Consider the following 22,637-nt stretch of genomic DNA (forward strand, 5'->3'; position numbering starts at 1 on the left):
ACTGACCCTTAACTGAGCAATGGCTCTACATGAACACTTAATAGAAACCATAAACATTTACAACACAGGACAAAGTATTATAGATCCTTATGTCTATGCCAGGCCTTTACTAGGCCGAACCAAAACAAATCTGAATTCCCTGCTCTCTCCTCAGAGCCCCTTTATCGTCCCATGCTCAAATAGTTTATCTATTCATTCTTTAACAGGTGGAACAGATTCACCTGAGTCACTCCACATGCCAAAAACCATTGAACAACTCTTTGTGTGCAGAAACTTCTCTCTTAGTGATGATTGTAATCTGATGAGTAAGAGTTATGCGGAGAGGTTGGGATGACCGCTATGGAAATTTCGAGCAGTAATTAGGAATGTCTGCACTGGTGCATCAAAGCGATTTACTTGTTAATTCTACTTTACCTCCCATAAATACAAGTAAATAGTTCCCTATTCCTCCTTTTAGTGGCTCAATCATGACAACTTGTATTTTTTTAAGCATGTTTAACGTAGTAAATCATCCCAATATATGTGAGCGCAATCAGACAAAATTCAACATTGACCCACAGATATTAGGAAGGGGTGGTATTAGGAACCAGTAATCAAAGTTGTGGTCAGAAATGCAGGTTTTAAGGAGAGTCTTAAAAGAGGAGGAGGTTCAGAGAGGGAATTCTAGAATTTGGAGTCTAAATGGCTGAAGTCAAGGCTGCCGATGGTGGAAGGATTAAAATCGGGATGCTCAAGGGGCCAGAATTGGAAGAGTGCAGATATATCCAGAGGGTTATGCAAGGCTGGAGGAGACTACAGAGTTGGGGAGGGCCAAGGCAATGGAGAGATTTAAAAACAAAAATTATAGTTTAAAAATTGAGACACCAGTGGAGGTCAGTGAAAACAGGGTGAACAGAATTTAGTGAAGGTTAGGAGACAGGTAGGAGGGTTTTAGTTGAGCTTAAACAGGGCAGAAGAAAAGCATTGGAATTGTTCATTATTCCTACATATAAATCAATCTGTCTTGGAGCTGTTATTTTTTTCAGGTTTGGGCAACAATTATTCAGCATTGTCAATAGATAACTGGATCAATTGGTACATTTGAGGAGGCTGTGCAGTGCTAATATCACTGGACTAGTAATCCATAGGCCCAGGCTAATGCCTTGGGGACACGTCAGCAGGTAGAATTTAAATTCAATGAATTTAACCCTTGAGTTAAAAGCTAGTCTCGGTCATGGTGACGATTCTCCGGCCTCGAAGTTGCGCGTTTCTCGGCAGTCCACCGTTCACCGATGGCGGGATTCTCTGCCCCTGCCGCTGTCAATGGCTATTCCCATTGCATCCACCCACTCCGCCAGGAAACCGGGGGGCTGCTGGCGGTGGGACCAGAGAATCCCGCCACCAGCGATTGGCCAGAGAATTCCAGCTCATGAAACCATCGTCGATTGTCATAAAAACCCATCTGCCACCCTTACGTGGTCTGGCCTATATATGACTCCAGACCCACAGCAATGTGGCTGACTCTTAACTGACCCCTCTGAAATGGCCTAGCAAGCCACTCAGTTGCTATAAAGTCTAAAAAGAAGAAATGGCATCAACGCAGGCACCAGAAATGACAACGGCAAACCCAGCCCTGTCCACCTTGCAAAGTCCTCCTTACCAACATCTGGGACAGCTGTCTCCTAGACTAGGAAAGCCTGATATAGTCATGCTCATGGAATCATACTTTACATACAATGTCCCAGACACCACCATCACCATCCCTAGGTATGCCCTGTGCCACCGACAGGGCAGATTCAGCAGAGGTGGTGGCTCAGTAGAATACAGTCAGGAGGGAATAGCACTGGGAATCCCTCGACATTGACACTGGATCCCAGTGAATCTCATGGCATCAGGTCAAACATGGGCAAGAAAACTCTATGTTGGTTACCACTGTGGTGATACACCACTGTACTTCCCTACCATTGTACATAGTATATAATAGTTGTGTGTAACATGGCCCTGTCATACTGTGTATTGTACTGTAGCTCTGCAGAGGTTCGGTCACTGGTAGGTAACCCGACCTGGCCACGGAGAGCTCCGCCTTAGCCACTCCCCCGGGAGTTAGTATAAGAACCCTCTTCTGGGACCGGCCCCATTCTGTCTGGGGTCGTCTGTGTCGGGTAAGCCTCCCATGTAGTATATTAAAGCCTGAGTTAAAGTCTCACATGTCTTTGTGGTTCTTGACGCTTAGCGCATCAACCACCTACCATTTTTTAAAAAAAAATTTATTCTCCTCCTTTTTCACGTTTTCTCCCACATTTACACCCATCAACAATAAACAATAATCAACAAGATATGTCAATCCCCATAATAACAATGATCCCATCCGCCCATCAACACCCAAACCTCAACCCGCCTGTTTACATAAACAAATGACAAAAAGGAATCAGGGATTACCCGTAGTCACCCTTAATCTACACGGCTCTCCACCCCCCCCCCCCAGCCACCCCCCCAACCAACGCCATCCAGCCTCTAAGAGAGTACCGTACATAATACCACAAAGTTGTACCCCCCCCCCCCCAAGTCTCCAGCTCCTCCCGTCCAATGCCTCTTGTAAAACTCCTCCTCCCAATCTTGGTTCCCTCTCCCAACCTCGGTTCCCTCCCCCCAACTTTCCACCCCGGCTAGACCACTCAGACCCCGTTCTGTCAGGCTCCGATGGACGCAGCCCCTCCCCCCACCTCACTCCCGTTCACTGGCCGGCACACACCGGCCAGCGTGGAGGCCCCCGCCCGGGTCCCTTTCCCCCTTGCCCGGCCCTAGGAAAGCCCAAAGATCCCCTTTTAGCACACAAACCCCGCATATCCACCTACACCCCAAAGAGCCCTCCTTTCAAGTGAAAGTCCCGTCCCTTCCCTTGTCCAAATATATGCAACATTGGCTCCTTTAACCTCTACACCCGCGCGCAGTGGTACAAAAAAAAAGAAGAAAATACAGTCATGAGGTTACATCGGCACATGACCATTCCTCAATTTGTCAGTTCTGCCACAGTCCTTCTGCCTTCGCAAACTCCTCCGCTGCTTCCGCCGTTCCAAAATAAAAGTCCCTGAGCTTGTAAGTCACCCTCAGCTTCGCTGGATATACAATGCCACACTGCACCTTGCCAATGTACAGTGCCCTCTTCACCCGGTTGAAGGCAGCCCGCCTCTTCACCAGCTCCACCGTAAAGTCCTGGTATACACGTTTACCAGCTCCAGCCCACTGCACCACCCGCTTCTGTTTGGCCCAGCTCAGGACCTTCTCCTTCACACTGTACCTACGGAAGCACAGAGTCACTGCCCTTGGCGGCTCACTCGCCTTTGGTATAGGCCTCCACGACCGATGAGCCCGATCCAGTTCATATCGGGAGGGGTCCTCCCCCTCCCCCAGTAGTTTTGCCAGCATCGCGGCAAAATACTCAGTCGGCTTCGGTCCTTCAACTCCTTTGGGCAGCCCCATGACCCTCAAATTCTGTCGACTGGATCTGTTTTCCAGATCTTCCATTTTTCCTCTCAGATTCTTGTTAGTGTCCATCACCTTCCGCATCTCCTTCCCCATCGAGGCAAGTTGATCACCGTGCTGCAATACCATCTCCTCCACTTCCTTCAGCACCTCCCCTTGCTCTCGCACCTCCGCCACTGCGCTCGCCACCGCTGTCTTCACCGGGGAAACCGCCTCCTCCACCAGCACATTCAAAACCTCCCTCATCTCCTTCCTCACCATCTCCATACATTTCTCAATCTGCGCCAACTGCTTTTGGAATTCCGCAGCCATCACCTTAGTTAGTTCTTCAGCCGTAAGCACTGCGGCCTCCCCTGGTGCTCCAGCCTCCATTTTCTTTGTTGACCCCGCGGTGACCTTTCCCCTCTCCAACGGACTTTCAGCCGCTTTTTTCCCGGCCGTTTCTTTGGTGATTTTCGACATCATTCTTCTCCTTGCGCTATCCCCCGACTTTTACTGCCGTCGCTGGCCCTAGGACTGGGCGTTACTCCGCGAAAATGCTGTTCCCGAACGGGAGCCTTCCAATGTGCGGCTGCCTCCCGCCGTCACCGGAAGTCCCGGTTACCACCTACCATGACCCACCCACCACCCCCTGCCCTCCTCTGTCACCGCTACCCAGCCCCCCTCAGCTGATGAATCTATACTCTTCCATGTTCCTTACTTGGAGAAAACACTGAGGGTGGCTTAGGTGCAGAATGTACTCAAGGAGGAGGACTTTAATGTCAGTCGCAAGAGTGTCTCAGTAGCACCACTGCTGACCAAGTTGGCCGAGTCCTAAAGGACACAGCAGCTAGACTGAGTCTTCAAGAGGTGACGACAGACCAACAAGAGGCAAAAACCTCCTTTGAACTCATCCTCAATGTAATATCCAGCACGGGACCTACAGAGTGAGAATGCCTGTCTGTCCCTTCTCTTTGCAGAGTCCAAGCTCGCCCACTAGGGGAGTGGTGTCTCAATTATCCAGAGTACATAAGGTTGGTCAGTAAGGCACCGTCAGCAGGAACCCGGTAGGGACCGACCAGGAAGTGTACGTATCTCATTTGTAAATAACACTTTGCTCTTATTTTTACTCGGTGTGCAATCCCCATGTCCTTATTAAACACACCAACCTACCTGCTGCAGATGCACCTGTCCATGGCAGTACAGGTAGAGGTGACCACAGCACTGTCCTTGTGGAGACAAAGTCCCAACTTCACATTGAGGATACCCTCCATTGTGTTGTGTGACATGAGGTGAGGTGAGAGTGCCTGCTGCTGACATCAAGAAAGCATTTTACCAAGTATAGCATCCCATGAAAGAATGCAAAACATTCACTAACCCACACATTGCTATGTCAGGTTTTGGGGAAGGAACTCCAAATTTTAGGGCTTCAATTGAGAGTTGAAGCAGTCAAAACCATGGATGTGCAAGGGGCCAAAACTGGATGTGTGCAGAGATCTCGGAGGGTTGTTGGTTTGGAGGAGATGACAAAGATAGTGAATGATGGTGAGATTTGAAAACAAGCATGATAATTTTAAAATTGCATTGGCAAAAGCAGTATGTGACAAACCCTAATAGGCCTGCAGTTTCCCATATCTGGGCTCAGATTGCTGATCAGTTTTGGGTGGCATTAGAGAAAAGTGTGCACCTGATGTGAATTTATGTGGAATTTTCATAGGCTGGTTTTTCATATGACCTTGAGTTGAATACCCTGGCTACATTAGCTGTCTAGGCCAGGCACTTGTATGTGGTCGCAGAGATGGAACGTACCTGTGGAACTTGCATCCCGCAGTGGGAGCTGGGGTTTTCATGGGAAAACCCCAGCTGTGGCCTGTTTGGGCTGTGAAGCCTGTGCTGGCTCTCTGCATGAGCAAAAGATGGTGAAACTGGAGAGAAAAAACAGAATGAGGTTTTATTTGATAGGGAGACCTGTCAGCGAGGAAGCACATGAAATAGATGCCAGATCTGGAACTGCCCTGAGTTAAATGCAGATCAGGTTACTCTGAATTAAAAGTCTAGTGGGTGGCTCTTGAGTCACTTTGAAATGATTTCCTCTGAACCCCAACAGTTAAAGTTAGACTGGCCGGTAATGTGATTAATTCCCACCTCTGGATTTTCTTTGGGTAGTCTCTGTGGCACTGGCATTCAAGTTGACACATTTTGACAATCTGATGATTACTCTGGCATTGCGACATGCCAAGACTTGGGATAGTTGCATCAAAGTGTGGTCAATGATTTCACCTGCTTTCATGTTTTATATTATTTTTCAACATATATACACCCACAAACACAAACTCCCAGGCCGGAATTCCCAAGCCATTCCCACCGGAGGGTGTCGTGTTAATCACCCTGGAGTAACACGGACTGCAACTGGATGCAGTTGTACTTGAAAGTAGACTCCAAACTTCGGTGTTGGTTCAATACGCTTTATTGAACTTGTTAAGCAGTGCACACAGTTCGCTGTGGGTTTGACACTCTATGAACCTAAGCATGCTTACCATAACTAACTAGACCAGACTAGCTCTGAGCCATGTGTAGAAGGTGCTAACTGATATATGCACCCTGACTGTCACTACAGTTGTCACCAGTGGAAAGAGGCAGAGTGTTGATGCCTCGTGTGTTTTATAGTGGGAGACCACCTTCTAGTGTTCTGTCTGGTGATTGGTTGTGTTCTGTCCTGTGTGTTGATTGGCTGTACTGGGTGTTGGGTGTCTGTCGCTGCCTGTCTGTATCTCATTATGTGCATGAGTGCACATCATGACATCACCCCTTTTTAAAAAAAAAAATGTTGGTTGCTTGGAGTATATGCGACCGTATTTGTAGAACTATTTACATTAAATGGCGAGTGGATGAAAGCGAGTGGGTGAATATATAAATGAAAGGTGTCTAGCGTGCAGATACAGAACAATATTTACAAGAGAAATGTCTATAAGTCCAATCTTTGGGGCTTGCGTCTGATCCTTGTCGACCACCTGAGAGGTGGAAGTGGGGACAACGGCGCCTTGACAGGCGGGATTGCAGCCAGATTGGTGGCCTCATGGTGCGAGGTGTCTGGAGGAGGAATAACAACATATGGAATAGTAGGGTCTGGTGGCGGGCAGGCAACTTTGCGCAGTGCCCTTCTGTTGCGCCTGACAATGGAGCCATCAGCCATATGAACTACAAACGATCTGGGAGCAGCCTGTCGAACAACAACAGCTGGAGTTGACCAGCCTCCATCAGGTAGCTTGATCCGAACAGCATCTTCTGGAGATAGCACAAGCAAATCGCTAGCATGAGCATCGTACGTCAGCTTTTGCCGGTTCCTGAGTTGCTGCACCTATTGCAGCACTGGGAGGTGATCCAGGTCTGGTAAGTGTATGGCCGGAACAATCGTTCGCAGGTCTCTATTCATAAGGAGTTGAGCCGGAGACATACCGGTGGACAGAGGGGATGCCCTGTACGCCAACAGCGCAAGGTTGAAGTCAGAAGCAGAATCCGCAGCCTTGCAGAGCAGTTGCTTCACTATATGGACCCCTTTCTCAACCTTCCCGCTGGACTGATGGTAGTGTGGACTTGAGGTGATGTGGTTGAATTGGTACGACTTGGCAAAATTGGACCACTCTTGGCTCACTCATGACAGTGAGCGGAATACCATGCCTGGCAAATGTCTCCTTGCAGGCCTTGATGACTGTCCTTGATGTGAGGTCTGACAGCTTCACAACTTTTGGGTAATTTGAGAAGTTATCTATGATGAGCACATAGTCACGCCCGTTGGCGTGAAAAAGGTCGATTCCCACCTTGGACCACGGAGAGGTCACAATCTCGTGTTGCTGGAGTGTTTCTTTCGCCTGAGCAGTCTGGAAACGCTGGCAGGTCGCACAATTGAGGACCATGTTGGATATGTCCTGGCTGATTCCAGGCCAATAGACCGCCTGCCGGGCCCTGCGCCTACACGAGGTGTCCCTCGTGGATTTGTTTGAGCACTAAGGTCTGCAGACTGTGAGGAATAACGATACGATCTAGCGTGAGGAGGATCCCCTCGACAATTGTCAGGTCGTCCTTCACATTAAAGAACTGAGGGCATTGCCCTTTTTGCCAGCCATTTGCAAGGTGGTGCATGACACACTGCAAAAGAGGGTCTTTGGCAGTCTCTTCACAAATGCTGATCACTCTTTCATCTGAGGCCGGGAGGTTGCTGGCACACAGCTGCACATGTGCCTCAATCTGGCGGATGAAGTCAACCTGTTCACAGGACGAGGTGATGGAGCGGGACAGGGCATCCGCAATTATCAGCTCCTTGCCTGGTGTGTATAGTAACTCAAAATCGTACCTTCGGAGTCGAAGGAGAATGTGCTGAAGCCTGGGTGTCATGTCATTCAAGTCCTTATAAATGATATGGACCAAGGGTCTGTGGTCAGTCTCCACTGTGAATGCAGGTAGACCGTAGATGTAACCATGGAACTTTACAATGCCGGTTAGGAGGCCCAGGCACTCTTTTTCTATTTGGGCGTACCTCTCTTCAGTAGGAATCATGGCCCTTGACGCATAAGCAACTGGAGCCCAGGACCAGGAGTCATTCCTCTGGAGGAGCACCGCACCAATGCCGTCCTGGCTTGCATCCGTGGAGATTTTTGTTTCCCTGTTCGGGTCAAAAAACACTAGTACCGGAGCTGTGTGAGCTTTGCTTTGTGCTCGAGCCACTCTGGTTGATGTGGGTAGCCACTGGAATGCAGTGGACCTCTTCACCAGATGCCTGAGAGCCGTGGTGTGTGAGGCCAAGTTGGGAAAGAATATTCCCAAGAAGTTCACCATTCCGAGGAAGCGTAGAACCGCCTTCTTGTCTTCCGGGGTCTTCATGGCATTAATGGCCTTGACCTTGTCTGAATCCGGTCACACACCCTGCTGGGATATCTGGTCGCCCAAGAACTTGATGGTTGACATGCCAAAGGAGCACTTGGTCTTGTTTAGCTTGAGGCCGTTTGCATGGACACGTCGAAAGTCTTGTGTGAGATGGGATATGTGTTCCTCGGGGGTCATGGACCATATGATTGCATCAGCTATGTAGACACGCACACCCTCAATGTCCTCCATCTTCTGCTCGACGATCCTGTGGAAGATTTCAGAGGCTGAGACAATGCCGAACGGCATACGGTTATAACAGTACCTGCCAAATGGTGTGTTGAACGTGCACGGCTTCCTGCTGGACTCGTCCAGTTGTATCTGCCAGAAACCACGCGATGCATCTAGCTTTGTGAAGAATTTGGCATGTGCCATCTCACTGGTCAGTTCCTCCCACTTCAGGATCGGGTAGTGTTCCCGCATTATGTTCTGGTTAAGATCTTTGGGATCTATGCATATCCGCAACTCTCCTGAGGGCTTCTTCACACAGACCATCGAGCTGACCCAGTCAGTCGGTTCCATCACTTTGGAGATGCCCTGGTCTTGGAGCTCCTGAGCTGTGCCTTTAAACGTTCCTTCAGAGGAGCCGGCAACCGGCGTGGTGCATGGATTACAGGCCTGAGTAGGATCTTGTAGCAGTATGGCAGAGTGCCCATTCCATCAAACACATCCGGATATTGAGCAAGGATGTCATCAATGTCAGCCTGAAGATCCACATTGGAAGAAGACATGGCATGGATTCGCTGTATGAGGTTGAGTAGCTGGCATGCATGGGCACCTAGCAGAGATGCCTTATCAGGCTTGACGATTTCGAATCGCAGTGTGACATTGATGGTCTTGTTGGAGACGAATAGATGACAAGATCCTAGCGCAGTTATGGCATTGCCATTATAATCGTGGAGCTGGCAGGCTGGCGGAAGAATTTCAGTTGCTTTTTGATGCAGTCAAAATCAGCTTGAGAGATGAGATTGGCAGAAGCACCAGTGTCCAGTTTAAACTGGATGCTGCATTGATTAACTTGTATGACAGCACGCCATTCGTCCGCGGAATCCACATCGAGGGTAGATAGGCGTCTTGCTGAATTTAAAGAGGCATACTCACATGTAGTGATGATGCCCACACAATAGGGGGACTCCAGGCAGTCGTCCTCTGGATCCGTAGTGCTACCAGGATCAGAATCTAATAAACCTTGCTGTACACATCGAACGCACTTGCGTTGGAATTGGGATCGCTGGTCCTTGACTGGTGGTGCAGACCTGCACAAGGCTGCATAATGTCCAGGCTTCCCGCAATTTAAACATCGCCTGCCTTTTGCAGGGCATTGCTGCTTTAAGTGGGCGGTGCCGCAGTTCGGGCACGTCATGACGTTGACGTTGTTACGCTCCGTGTGTCATCACACATGCGCAGTGCGGTCAGCTGACGTTCGCACCTGCGCAGTTTGGTTTTTGGCCGCTTCGTTCTCCCATGTGTGGGGCCCTGGGAAAAGCATGCAAAATGGCCGCTTTCATCGATACTGAGGCGCTGCATCCGGGCGATGGCCTGTACACTCTCTGCCTCGTGGGAGGCAAGTTTTTCATATTCTGCTGATTTGAAACGGGAGTACCAATTTCTTGCATACATGTCTCGATTGCGACTGGCAGGGTCATGTGCTTAATTTTGAGGAGTTGCTCCCGCAAGGAATCGGAGTTCACCCCAAACACGATCTGATCCCTGATCATGGAATCATCAGTTGCACCATATTTGCAGGACTGCGCTAATATATGGAGATGAGTTAGAAAGGATTGGAACGGTTCATCCTTACCCTGAAGGCGTTGCTGGAAGATATAGCGCTCAAAGGTCTTGTTTGTTTCGACTTCACAGTGACTGTCGAACTTCTCGAAAACGGTCTTGAATTTGGTCTTGTCCTGGCCATCGGTAAAATTAAGCGAGTTGAAAATCTGGATGGCTTGGTCCCCCACAGCTGATAGGAGCAACGCAATCTTTCTGGCATCGGACACATCCTCGGGGTCAGAGGCCTCAATGTAGAGAAGGAACCTTTGCTTGAAGACCCACCAGTTGGCGCCGAGATTGCCGAAGATCCATAGCGGTGGAGGGACCTGGATCTTCTCCATGCCGCTGAAAGTCACTTGCTGGTCGTCACAGAATCACTCGAGGTAAACCACTTAGAGATAGTAGACTATTGGTACCATGTTGTGTTAATCACCCTGGGGTAACACAGACTGCAACTGGATGCAGTTGTACTTGAAAGTAGGCTCCAAACTTTGATGTTCGTTCAATACGCTTTATTGAACTTGTTAAGCAGTGCACACAGTTCGCTGTGGGGTTGACACTCTACTAATCTAAGCGTGCTTACTATAACTAACTAGACCAGATTAGCTCTGAGCCACGTGTAGAAGGTGCTAACCGATATATACACCCTGACTGTCACTCCAGTTGTCACCAGTGGAAAGAGGCAGAGTGTTGATGCCTCGTGTATTTTATAGTGGGAGACTACCTTCTAGTGTTCTGCCTGGTGATTGGTTCTGTTCTGTCCTGTGTGTTGATTGGCTATACTGGGTGTCTGTCACTGCCTGTCTCTATCTCATTATGTGCATGAGTGCATATCATGACAGAGGGATCTTGCAGTCCTGCCGATGGTGAACCCTTGTCAGGGGTTTCCCGGTGGCGGTAGGTGCAGACAACGGGAATCCCGTTAACAGCGGCGGGATCAGAAGATCCCGTCACCGGCCAATGGCGGGCCACCTCCGCTGCTGCAAAACACACGGCGGGAAGGGGGGGTGGGGGGGGGGGGGGGCACGGAACATCCTGGCCCCAGCCTCTGGAATCTGTTGGACACTGTTATATGGAAGGACCTTTTCTAAATAGACACTGGTTGCTGGGAAAGCCCACCCTCCCATTAAATCTTATCGAAACATAATAAGGTCCTGAGGGGAACGGACTGGCTGGATGTTGAAAGGACCTTTTCCCTCGTGGAAGAGACTAGAACTGTGGAATAAAGTTTAAAAATAAGGCTCCCATTTAAGATGGAGAGAAGAAATGTTTTCTCTGATAGGGCAGTGAATGTTTGGAACTTTCTTCCCCTGAGAGTGGCGGAGGCAGGGTCAGTGCATACTTTTTATTTTTAAGATAGAGGTTGAGAGATTCTTGACTAACAAGGGAGTCAAAGGTTATCGGGAGTAGGTGGAAAGTGGAGTTGAGGCCACAATCAGACCAACCAGGATCTTATTGAATGTTGGAGCAGGCTCGAGGTACTAAATGGCCAACTCCCGCTCCTAATTCATATGTTTGTGTGTAGATTTTGCGATCTGCACCAGCAGTAAGTAAGATTCTTCACAATCGGCATGTGCTTGGAAATCGGAGCTTTGACATCTACCTACACAGAATACTAACCTCCTTCCTCCTGCTCCTCTGTGCTTTCGTTGCAGCAGGTTTAATTTAACTTAATTTTCAACTAATTCACACATTCACACACTTCATCTTTCCTCCATTTGTAAATTCAGACATTAAACAGGCTTGTTAATCTTTCTGCTGCATTGCTCTCAACTTCCATTTTCAAGGCAGAAAAACTTTTTTTGGTTAACGGGTTTTCATTGGCTGCAAAACTGTTCTGGAGACCTGTCTTCCAACCAGTCAAACCAGTTCTGCAGATTGACATTTAAAAAAAAATTGTTCCTGGGATGTGTGCACCGTTGCAAGGTTATTGCCCTTGAGAAGGACGAGATGAGCTGCTTTCTGGAGCTGCAGCAGTCCATACAATGTAGGCACATTCACAAAGCTGTTTGGGAGGGAATTCCAGGATTTTGACCCAGCGACAGTGAAGGAGAGGTGATATATTTCCAAGTCGGGGTGGTGTGTGGCTTGGAGGGGAACTTGCAGGTGGTGGTGTTCCCAAGAATCTGCTTCCCTTGTTGCGCCGTGTGGGTTTATCTATGAAAATGTTTGCGAATGTAGAAAGCCCACGATAAATGCATTTGGTGTTATATTCCTTGTCTTGTTCTCCAAGGGAGCCAGACATGTAGTTTGACAAAGAAGATAAAACTAAGAAGTTTAAATTAAAACAAATTTATTTTACACTACTAAACTTGATTAGGTTTACTGAGTAACAGATAATAAAATAATAATCCTGAATCTGTAGTACAGTAATCAACATTCTCTCCAACTATTAAACTACACTATAACTCAACCTCATGCTGAATTTCCACAATGAAATCTCCCTCAGCTTTCTCTCTTTCTCATCAGCTTCTCATCACCTACTCCCAGAATTCCTAGAGATGCAGCCTTATATATGATCACTGAGTAACGCCATCTAGTGTTGAATTACATGTAGTGTCTCCTGTTAATCCTTTACTACACATGTACTATACATATCATTACATATGGGTCAGCCTATAATCTGACTGAATGAACTAATATTCACTTTATTGATCGACCATCACCCCACCTCCTAACATTACTAATAAATGAGTGAGGCACAAGCATGATTCGGAGACCAGCACAAACCCTGATTCACTGTACTGATATCCCATAGTTCATTCTGCTGCTACAGTTCATTCTCGCATTCCCGCGTGATCAATTGCACTGATGTTTCACAATCCATTGCACAGATGCCTTATGACGCATTGTTTGCTTCTCGTCTCTCAGGTCCAGCTACTCCATAAGTTGCATGAGAATGGGGGCATGGTGGTGATTGCTGGGAAGATTTACGTTACTGGCGGTCACTGGAAGGGAATGGAAGGAGACTACAGTGTGGAGTTGGAGGTATATGATTGTGCCAAGGACGTGTGGACTATCGAAGGCTTCCTGCCGCGCCCCTGGCTTTATCATGGGTCCTGCTCCATTTTCATTGACACATCCAGATGGACGGAACTGTTTCCAGATGGCGACACCTAGAGAAATACCCTGGAACTGTTCCTCATCTGCGAGTCCTTCTGAGGACACTGCCTGCACAGCACAGCACAGTTCACACAGTGAGCAGTTAGTTGAAAAGGAGGGGATCGAACCCACTGGCCAAAGCAGGACTATGGCTGTACATGCTTGTTTTTAGCAGCTTCATCTTCTTTAGTGTGAGAGGTTTTTATTTCTGGAGAGGCTCCCAAGAGGCCTGGTATTCAATGAAGCGAAAGGGCTGTAGTTACAGGGTCTTGCTCACCACTCAGCACGTCGGCCATCTAACATAACTCAGATCAAACTCAGTCATAAGTTGTGTTTATTAAATTTGATTTCAGTGCTCAGCTAGGACATGAGAAGGGAATGAGTTATTCAATATAAATGGCCCCTTGGCAACCTGGAAAGAAACCAATCGTGTTGCCTGGAGTGAAGGTGCAGGCCGCTATCTCTGTGCTACCGTGCCCACCACTGTATTGTATGTTCTTTTACCTTCAAGAAAATAACCTCATTCCTTCCATAGTGCCAGCACATGAACCTGAATTAAAGGTTTCCTCCCAACCACTTTAACAGCAGAGTCAAGGGTCCACCTTGAAATAGAAATCCCCTTTTGAACCTCAGCAAAAAATAGTGGGAGACTGGACAAATATTGTTTGAAAGCAGTACAACACAATGGTACTTTTTTCAAGGGAGAATTAGATCAAATTAACACTTGGAGTTGAGGTGATTTAATATTGGGCTGTTCCCCATTTTTAAAAATTGATCTTCAAAGTAGTAGAACATTTTTGCCCCGTGGTAACGAGGCATTGAAAACCAGCACCATCTCCTGACTGAACTTGGAACTGCAGCAACAAAAAAAGAAATAAATCATGGGCTTTGAAAAATGCCCTTGAGAATCTTGAAGCTACACTGCATTTAGGCTGACTGGGAGACTCTTTTGTGGGATGGGAGCCAGATGCACCAAGTGGGGACAGAGTAAGAGCGAGGCGGGGAGGGGGACGGAGGGATAGGAACTTCTTGCATCCACCCTTCTGCCGACTCTTGCTTCAGCTGCTGGCTGACCCTGGGGATTACGATGGGGCCTGACACACAAGCGTGCGGAGTCCCTCTCCACCTCGGTTACAGTGGGGTAGCCAACCTTTGTTGTAAAAAAAGGGAATTGGATAATTACCTGAAGGGAAAAGCTTTACACTGCTCCAGGGGAAGGGTGACGAAGTGGAACTAGCTGAATAACTCTTACACCGGGTCAGCAGGGACACGACGGGCTGAATGACCCCTGCCTGTACTGTAACCGTTCTGTGATTCTACCAACGTGTATTGTTGCACAACCTCTTGGCTCCAACATCTCTGCCCAGGCAACCAGACGTTTGTCCCAAACCTTCAATATTTTTAAAGGCACTTAATGACAGTGTTCAAAGGGACATGGAAAAACCTTCTGTAAAAAAAAAACGCTTGTGTGATTTTTGTTCCGCCTGGTTGCTGGCAACAGTGGCCTATATTAATCTTTCTTCCGTTGACAATCCTGGAGGGCTGGCTTCACAAGGTTACAGTGGCTGAATGGCTGTTAAGGCCTCAATTTTTTTGACTACAACCAGCAAGAGTTGAGGTTGAGTTAGCACCTTCAGAGATGGTCATATGGATAAATATCTGTGACTGCGATTGAATTTACCGATAACAATAGACTGAGATGGTTAAACACTGTACGGGCAAGAAAAGGCCAACAATCTGGAGGGCAGCAGCGGTAGGCTTGGTTATGAAAGGAAATCAAGAAATGAAGTTTTATATAATCGCCTTTGGGGATTGGAGAATATTTCTATCAAACTAACCCTCAAGAGATGTGATAGGATAGTATGCACAGGGACTGTGACGAAAGATTATAATAATAATCTTTATTATTGTCACAAGTAGGATTACATTAACAATGCAATGAAGTTACTGTGAAAAGCCCCTAGTCGCCACATTCCGGCGCCTGTTCGGGTCCACGGAGGGAGAATTCAGAACATACAATTCACCTAACAGCACGTCTTTCAGGACTTGTGGGAGGAAACCGGAGCACCCGGAGGAAATCAATGCAGACACAGGGAGAACGTGCAGATTCCGCACAGACAGTGACCCAATCTGGGACCCTGGTGCTGTGAAGCAACAGTGCTAACCACTGTGCTACCGTGCTGCCCCTTGAATGAGTAGGGTCGAGTCCTGGGAACTTTTTACTCCTGCTCCTGCGCTGCAATCTTGCTGGAGGTTCCCAGTTTCTGTGCATTAACGGGTTTCCACCGCACTGCCACTTACAGCCATTGAGCGGGAGGAGCTCAAGGGAAATATAAACGGAAAATGCTGGAAAGCCTCAGCAGGTCTGGCAGCATCAGAAGAGAGAAAAGGAGTCAATGCTTCAGGCCAAAGACCTTTCATTAAAACTAACGAATGTTACAGATGCAACAGGCTTTAAGCAAGGACAGAGGCAGGGAAAGGGGTGGCAGGAAGGAAAGGTTAAGATACCTCCTGCCAAACTCTTTCATTCTCCCAGTTTTTTTTGTCTCCATTGCACCTGTTCTGCCGATGTCATCATCTGACTGTAACAGTTGCTAGTTTCCTGACACTGTCTCCTTTACACCATGAATTGCCAAACCCTTGACATCTCTATTCCCCCATCGGGATGGTCTGTAGGCCCTCTGCTTCTTCCTGGAATGGAGGACCTCATGCGCCATCACCCTTTTCTGCCTGGCTGAACATTGAACAACTTCTACTTTCCTTTTACTCACTTCCTTCAAATAGAAGGTGTTGCTATGGGAACCCGTTGGGTCTCTAACTATTCATGGTACCTGTGGAATATTCCTTGTTCCCATCCCACTCACCACCGCCTTCTCAAGGGAAATTAGGGATGGGCAGCAAATGCCGGCTGAGCCAGTGACGTCCATAATCCCATGAATTAATAAAAAGAAAACTTGGACCTCCTGCAGCGTCACCTTTTTCAGTACATTGATGGCTGTATTGGTGCCAATTTCTTCCCTTGCCCTGAACTTCTGGAAAGCTTGATCAACTTTGCTTCCAGTTCCCATCCTCCTCTCACCTTCACATGGTCCATGTTTGACTCTTCCCTCCCCTTCCCTAACTTCTCTGTCACCATTCATGAGGATAGGCTGTCGGCCAACATTCACGGTATGTGTGCTCACCCTCACAGCCACCTTTATTACATTTCCTCACACTTTGCTTCCTGGAGGGACTCCATTCCATTTTCCCAGTTTCATCACCTCAGTTGCATCCATTCTGATGATGCCATCTTCTACACCTGTGCTTCTGTCATGTTTACCCTTTACCTCAAGAAGAATTCCTTCCTCACTTTCTGCACTTCTGTTCTCAGCCCTTCCCCTCCGACCCGAAACCGTGACAGGATTTCTCCTTCTCCACCTTCCATCACACCAGCCTCCTTATTCAGCAGATTATTTCTGGCAACATCAAAATTCTACATTCTCAGATCGCATTGAATCATAGTTTCATAGAATGGTTACAGCGCTAAAGAGGGCCATTTGGCCCATCGTGGAAAAGCAGTTCATCTTGAGCAACTCCCCCAAGTTTCTACACAGCCCGGCAAACTGTCTCTCTTCAGAATATGATCCAATTATCCTATTTTTCTGTTGGCACGGGAAGCCATGAGTAAAGACTGCTTTCAATTGCACCTCCTCTGGGTACATTGATTGTTCTTTTATTTGCCCCCATACCATCTCCTTTGGCCTTGAACCATCGTCTCCTTTGTCATTTGGTAGTTCAGAACTTGGGTATTGCTGAAAAAAAAATGTCAAAGTTTTTTGTCTTGTACTCATCAGGACACTTCACAAGACTACCAATTTAAGGGGAAAACAACAACTTATACAATATGAGAAGAGAGTGCTGATTGGTTGGCAACCAGTATAAATTGCTGTTTTCGCCTTAAGTTAGTGTTCTTGCGAAGTGTCCTGATGAGTACTAGATGAAAAGCTTCAACATGTCTCTTTTTTTCAGCAATATCTCTTTTGTAATTTAATCACTCCTTCCTTCCACCCTGTCATTAGCTTTCCCTTTTGTTTCCTTCCTCCTCCTCCTCCCTCTTTCTCTGCCCTCTGTCCAGTACTTACTTAACATATGTTACCTCTGTAACATTTTGCGTTCTGAAAGAGGATCACTGACCTGGAACATTCACTCCATTTCAGATTTCAATTATCCACTGTATTTTAATATTTGTATTAGCTCCGAGGCTGCTCCAGGCCCAAGGGTTTGGGCTGCGGAGGAGATTAACTCGGAGAAAACCATTCCTTTCCTGCTGGATCCCAGATTCTGGTTCCTTTTGTAGCCCCACTGCCCTCCTTTTGTCACTTCTATCCAATGCCTAGTTCCTTGTTGCCTTTTTCCATCTTTATTATTAAACAGTCAGTCACTGTCTTCGACGCTTGTCAGGGAGCTGTTAGAACAATGAACAACACCAAAGACTCTGCTCTGAGTGTACATCTCCTGTGAGGTGCAGCTCCATCGCCCGATACCTCAGGTTCCGGGGTAACTCCAGTCATTCTTCGCTCAACTCAGCAACTAACACGAAACACTGACAAAAGCATAGCCAATTAAAGGAAACATAAAGACATCCTAATGTACGCAACGACACCTCCCCAGCACGGAATAAAAACAGAAAGTTCTAGAAATGCTCAGCAGGTCAGACAACAAGTGGGGGGGGGGGGGGGCGAGGGCGGGGAGAAAAACAGAGTTCACATTGCAGGTGATGATCCTTCATCAGAACAGGAAAATGTCAGTTCTTAAACAAAGGCAGATGTGGGAAAATAAGAAGGTGGGCTTGGTGTGGGGGTGGGGGGGGGGGGGGAAGAAAGAAACAAAAGGAGTATAGGCAGGAGCGCAGAAATATAAAACGACAGAAGCCAAGTGGAGATGGTCATGGGACAAGCTGGAAACAAAAGACGGGTGCAGAGGAGGTTGTGGTATTATCAGGTATTACTGTACCCAAGAGTCTGAAGACCATTGGTTTAACCTAGGCGTTTACCATTGGCTGTTGGTACGTAGCTCCGCCTTGACGGGCGGGGTATAAGAACCGGTGCCGTCCCAGCAGCCCTCACTTTCTGTACCGAAGCTGCTGGGGAACAATTCTAGTCGATTAAAGCCTTCAGTTATGTTACAATCTCGTCTTTGAGTTTAATTGATCGTGCATCAATTTCATCGACTACACTTAAGCTGAAAGAATGGATCTCCGAATCAAGCCGGAGTGTTTACAACTCAGCCCCCACGCGGAGAACTCGGCGGCAATATTTAAGCACTGGCTGGCGTGCTTTAAAGGCTACCTCGAGACGGCCGGAGGCACCCCCTCAGGAGAACAGAAACTGCATCTTCTGCACTCGAGTGTAAGCCCTGGAATCTTCACCCTTATCGAGGAGGCGGAGGACTATGATGCCGCGATCGAACTGTTAAAAGGACATTATATCCGCCCTGTAAACCAGGTCTACGCACGTCACCTGCTCGCAACTAGACGGGGAATCGCTGGAGGACTCCTACCGTGAGCTACTGGTGCTGGGCAGAAACTGTGACTGCCCGCAAGTTTCGGGCAACGAGCACACGGAACCTCTAATCCGGGATGCCTTCGTAGCAGGTATGAGCTCCTCAGAGATCTGCCAAAGACTCTTAGAAAAGGACACCCTGGGACTGAGAGAGGCACGGGCCCTGGCAGGGTCCATGGATGTTGCCTCCAGAAACACGCAGTCCGATGCGCCTGACCGCACGGTGGCCCTTTGGGCTGCGTGGCATCCCACAGCGGCAGCCCCACTGACCTTCCCCGTGTCCCCGCAGGCCTGCGCTGTAAGACGGCCCTCTAACTCCGTCGGGCCCCGCTGTTTCTTCTGTGGGCAGGCGAAGCATCCACGCACGCGCTGCCCGGCCCGCACCTCCACCTGCAAAGGGTGCGGCAAGAAGGGCCATTTCGTGGGGATCTGCCAAGCCTGAGCCGTGGCCGCGGTCACCAGCGACTTTGGACCGCCGCGGCAATTTTCCCCTCGTGCCCCAGGCGGCCAGCACTCACCACCATCCCCCTATCCTAGGGCCACGTCCGATCCACGGGCGTGGCCATCCTGCCCCTCAGACACCACGCTGGATGGATGGGCGCCGCCATTTTGTCCATCCCCGCCGCCATTCTGTCCATCCCCGACCACCATGTGCGATCCATGGGCGACGCCATCTTGGATGTGGCCCCAGGCTCCCAGCACGGCCGACTACACGCTGCCCGATCACAACCCGCAACTGCTCCATCTGGCCTCGGTAACGCTGGACCAAAATCGACCTCGGACACTCGCGACTGCAACGATGACGGTGTTCATCAACGGCCACGAGATGTTTTGCCTGATCGACTCTGGGAGCACGGAGAGCTTTATACACCCCGACACGGTAAGGCGCTGTTCACTTGTTACCCACCCTGTAAACCAAAGAATCTCCCTGGCCTCCGGGTCACACTCAGTTGAGATAAAGGGGTTCTGCCTAGCAGACCTCACTGTCCAAGGCAGGAAATTCAACAATTTCCGCCTTTATGTCCTGCCGCACCTCTGCGCGGCTACACTCCTGGGGTTGGACTTCCAATGTAACTTGCAAAGCCTGACCTTTAAATTCGGCGGCCCTATACCCCCCCCCCCTTACTGTCTGCGGCCTCGCGACCCTTAAGGTCGACCCGCCTTCCCTGTTTGTGAACCTCACCCCGGAAAACCCATCGCCACCAGGAGCAGACGGTACAGTGCCCAGGACTGGACCTTCATCAGGTCAGAGGTCCAAAGGCTACTGAGGGAAGGGGTCATGGAAGCTAGCAACAGTCCCTGGAGAACTCAAGTAGTGATGAAGACCGGGGAGAAACATAGGATGGTCATTGACTACAGTCAGACCATCAACAGGTTTACGCAGCTGGATGCGTACCCTCTCCCCCGCATATCCGACCTGGTGAATAGGATCGCGCAATACAAGGTCTTCTCCATGGTGGATCTCAAGTCCGCTTACCATCAGCTACCCTCCGCACTAGTGACCGCAAGTACACTGCCTTCGAAGCAGATGGGCGGCTCTACCAATTTTTAAGGTTCCCTTTGGTGTCACTAATGGGGTCTCGGTCTTCCAACACGAGATGGACCGAATGGTTGACTGATACGGCTTACGCGCAACGTTCCCGTATCTGGATAACGTCACCATCTGCGGCCATGAGCAGCAGGACCACGACACCAACCTCCGGAAATTTCTCCAGACTGCGAAAATCCTTAACTTAACGTATAATAAGGATAAATGCGTATTTAGCACCGACCGCCTAGCCATTCTCGGCTACGTAGTGCAAAATGGAGTTATAGGCCCCGACCCTGAATGCATGCGCCCCCTTATGGAGTTCCCCCTCCCTCACTGTCCCAAGGCCCTGAAGTGCTGCCTTCGGGTTATTACGCACAGTGGGTCCCCAACTACGCAGACAAAGCCCGACCCCTAATCCAGTCCACAACCTTCCCCTTGTCGGCAGAGGTCCGCCAGGCCTTCTGCCGCATCAAAGCAGACATTGCAAAGGCCACGATGCGTGCCATCGACGAGTCCCTCCCCTTCCAGGTCGAGAGCGATGCGTCCGACGTAGCTCTGGCCGCCACCACTCAATCAAGCGGGCAGACCCGTGGCCTTCTTCTCCCGTACCCTCCATACTTCCGAAATTCGCCATTCCTCGGTCGAAAAAGAGGCGCAAGCCATAGTAGAAGCTGCGCGACATTGGCGGCATTACCTGGCCGACAGGAGATTCACTCTCCTCATTGACCAACGGTCGGTGGCGTTCATGTTCGATAATGCGCAGCGGGGCAAGTTAAAGAACGACAAGATCTTACGGTGGAGGATAGAACTCTCCACCTACAACTACGAGACCTTGTACCGTCCTGGGAAGCTAAATGAGCCTTCCGATGCCCTGTCCCGTGGCACGTGTGCCACCGCACAAGTGGACCACCTCCGAGCCCTCCACGAGGACCTCTGCCACTCAAGGGTCACTCGTTTTTTCAACTTCATTAAGACCCGCAACCTGCCCTACTCCATCGAGGAGGTCAGGACAGTCACCAGGGACTACCAAATCTGCACGGAGTCCAAACCACACTTCTACCAGCCAGAGAGGGCGCACCTGATAAAGGCTTCCCGCCCCTTTGAACGCCTCAGCATGGACTTCAAAGGCCCCCTCCCCTCCACCGACCGCAACACGTACTTCCTGAACGTGATTGACGAGTACTCCCAGTTCCCATTCGCTATCCCCTGCCCCGACATGACCGCAAACACCGTCATCAAGGCCCTCCAGGGTATCTTTACACTGTTCGGGTTCCCCGCGTACATACACAGTGATAGGGGGCCCTCCTTTATGAGCGACGAACTGCGTCAATTCCTGCTCAGCAAGGGCACCGCCTCAAGCAGGCCGACCAGTTACAACCCCTGGGGAAACGGGCAGATAGAGAGGGAGAACGGAACGGTCTGGAAGACCGTTCTACTGGCCCTGCGGTCCAGGACTCTCCCCATCTCCCGCTGGCAGGAAGTCCTCCCGGAGGCCCTCCATGCCATCCGGTCGCTGCTCTGTACAACTACCAATCAGACACCTCATGAACGTCTCCTTGTCTTCCCCAGGAAGTCCTCCTCCGGGACCTCGCTCCCAACCTGGCTAGCGACACCCGGACCCATCCTGCTTCGGAAGCATGTGCAGGCGCACAAGTCGGACCCGTTGGTCGAGAGGGTCCACCTGCTGCACGCTAACCCCCAGTACGCCTATGTGGCGTTCCCTGACGGCCGGCAAGATACAGTCTCCCTCCGGGACCTGGCGCCCGCCGGAACCCCACGCGCAACTGAACCATTACCCCCACCCCCTCCCCCCCCACAGCACCTCACTCGAGGGTCGGTCCTCCCGCCGCTCTTACCTAGGCCATCCCACCCACCGACGCCCCCTACAGGCGCCCCCCTCTCGGTCCAACCGTTGGCCCCACCAGCGCCACCTAGGGGTGACGAAGCTGCCATGGAGACCGACGCCATGCTCCCGGAGTCGCAGACGGCCAGAACCCCACCAGAATCACCACCGAAGCCCAGACGATCGAGGACGACGACCAGGCCACCCGACCGACTAATTGTTTCACTGTAACTGTAAATGAACACTGAATGTATCTATCTTGTAAAATATTCTCGACAACTCTGTAAAGAGGTATCACGGTACCTCCATATCTGATCATACCATGTAGATGCAATTGTAACCACTCGCCACCGCCCCCGCTGGACTCTTTTTTAACATTTTTTTTTGAATGTTGTATTATCAGGTATTACAGTACCCAAGAGGCTGAAGACCATTGGTTTAACCTAGGCGTTTACCATTGGCTGTTGGTACGTAGCTCCGCCTTGACGGG

The 22,637-nt window shown here is 49.5% G+C and overlaps 1 protein-coding gene across 1 annotated transcript in view; it reads left to right on the forward strand.

Moving 5' to 3' along the window:
• Nucleotides 1–17,935, forward strand: part of klhl30 (kelch-like family member 30) — a 59,857-nt gene extending 41,922 nt beyond the window's left edge. The window contains exon 8 of the mRNA XM_072474740.1: nt 13,003–17,935. Coding sequence (XP_072330841.1) covers nt 13,003–13,251 — 249 coding nt within the window. The 3' untranslated portion in view covers nt 13,252–17,935. The remainder of the gene's footprint in view (nt 1–13,002) is intronic.
• Nucleotides 17,936–22,637: the final 4,702 nt, after the last annotated feature.

This window comes from Scyliorhinus torazame, chromosome 14 (assembly GCF_047496885.1).
Source record: "Scyliorhinus torazame isolate Kashiwa2021f chromosome 14, sScyTor2.1, whole genome shotgun sequence".
NCBI classification, from domain to species: Eukaryota; Metazoa; Chordata; class Chondrichthyes; order Carcharhiniformes; family Scyliorhinidae; genus Scyliorhinus; species Scyliorhinus torazame.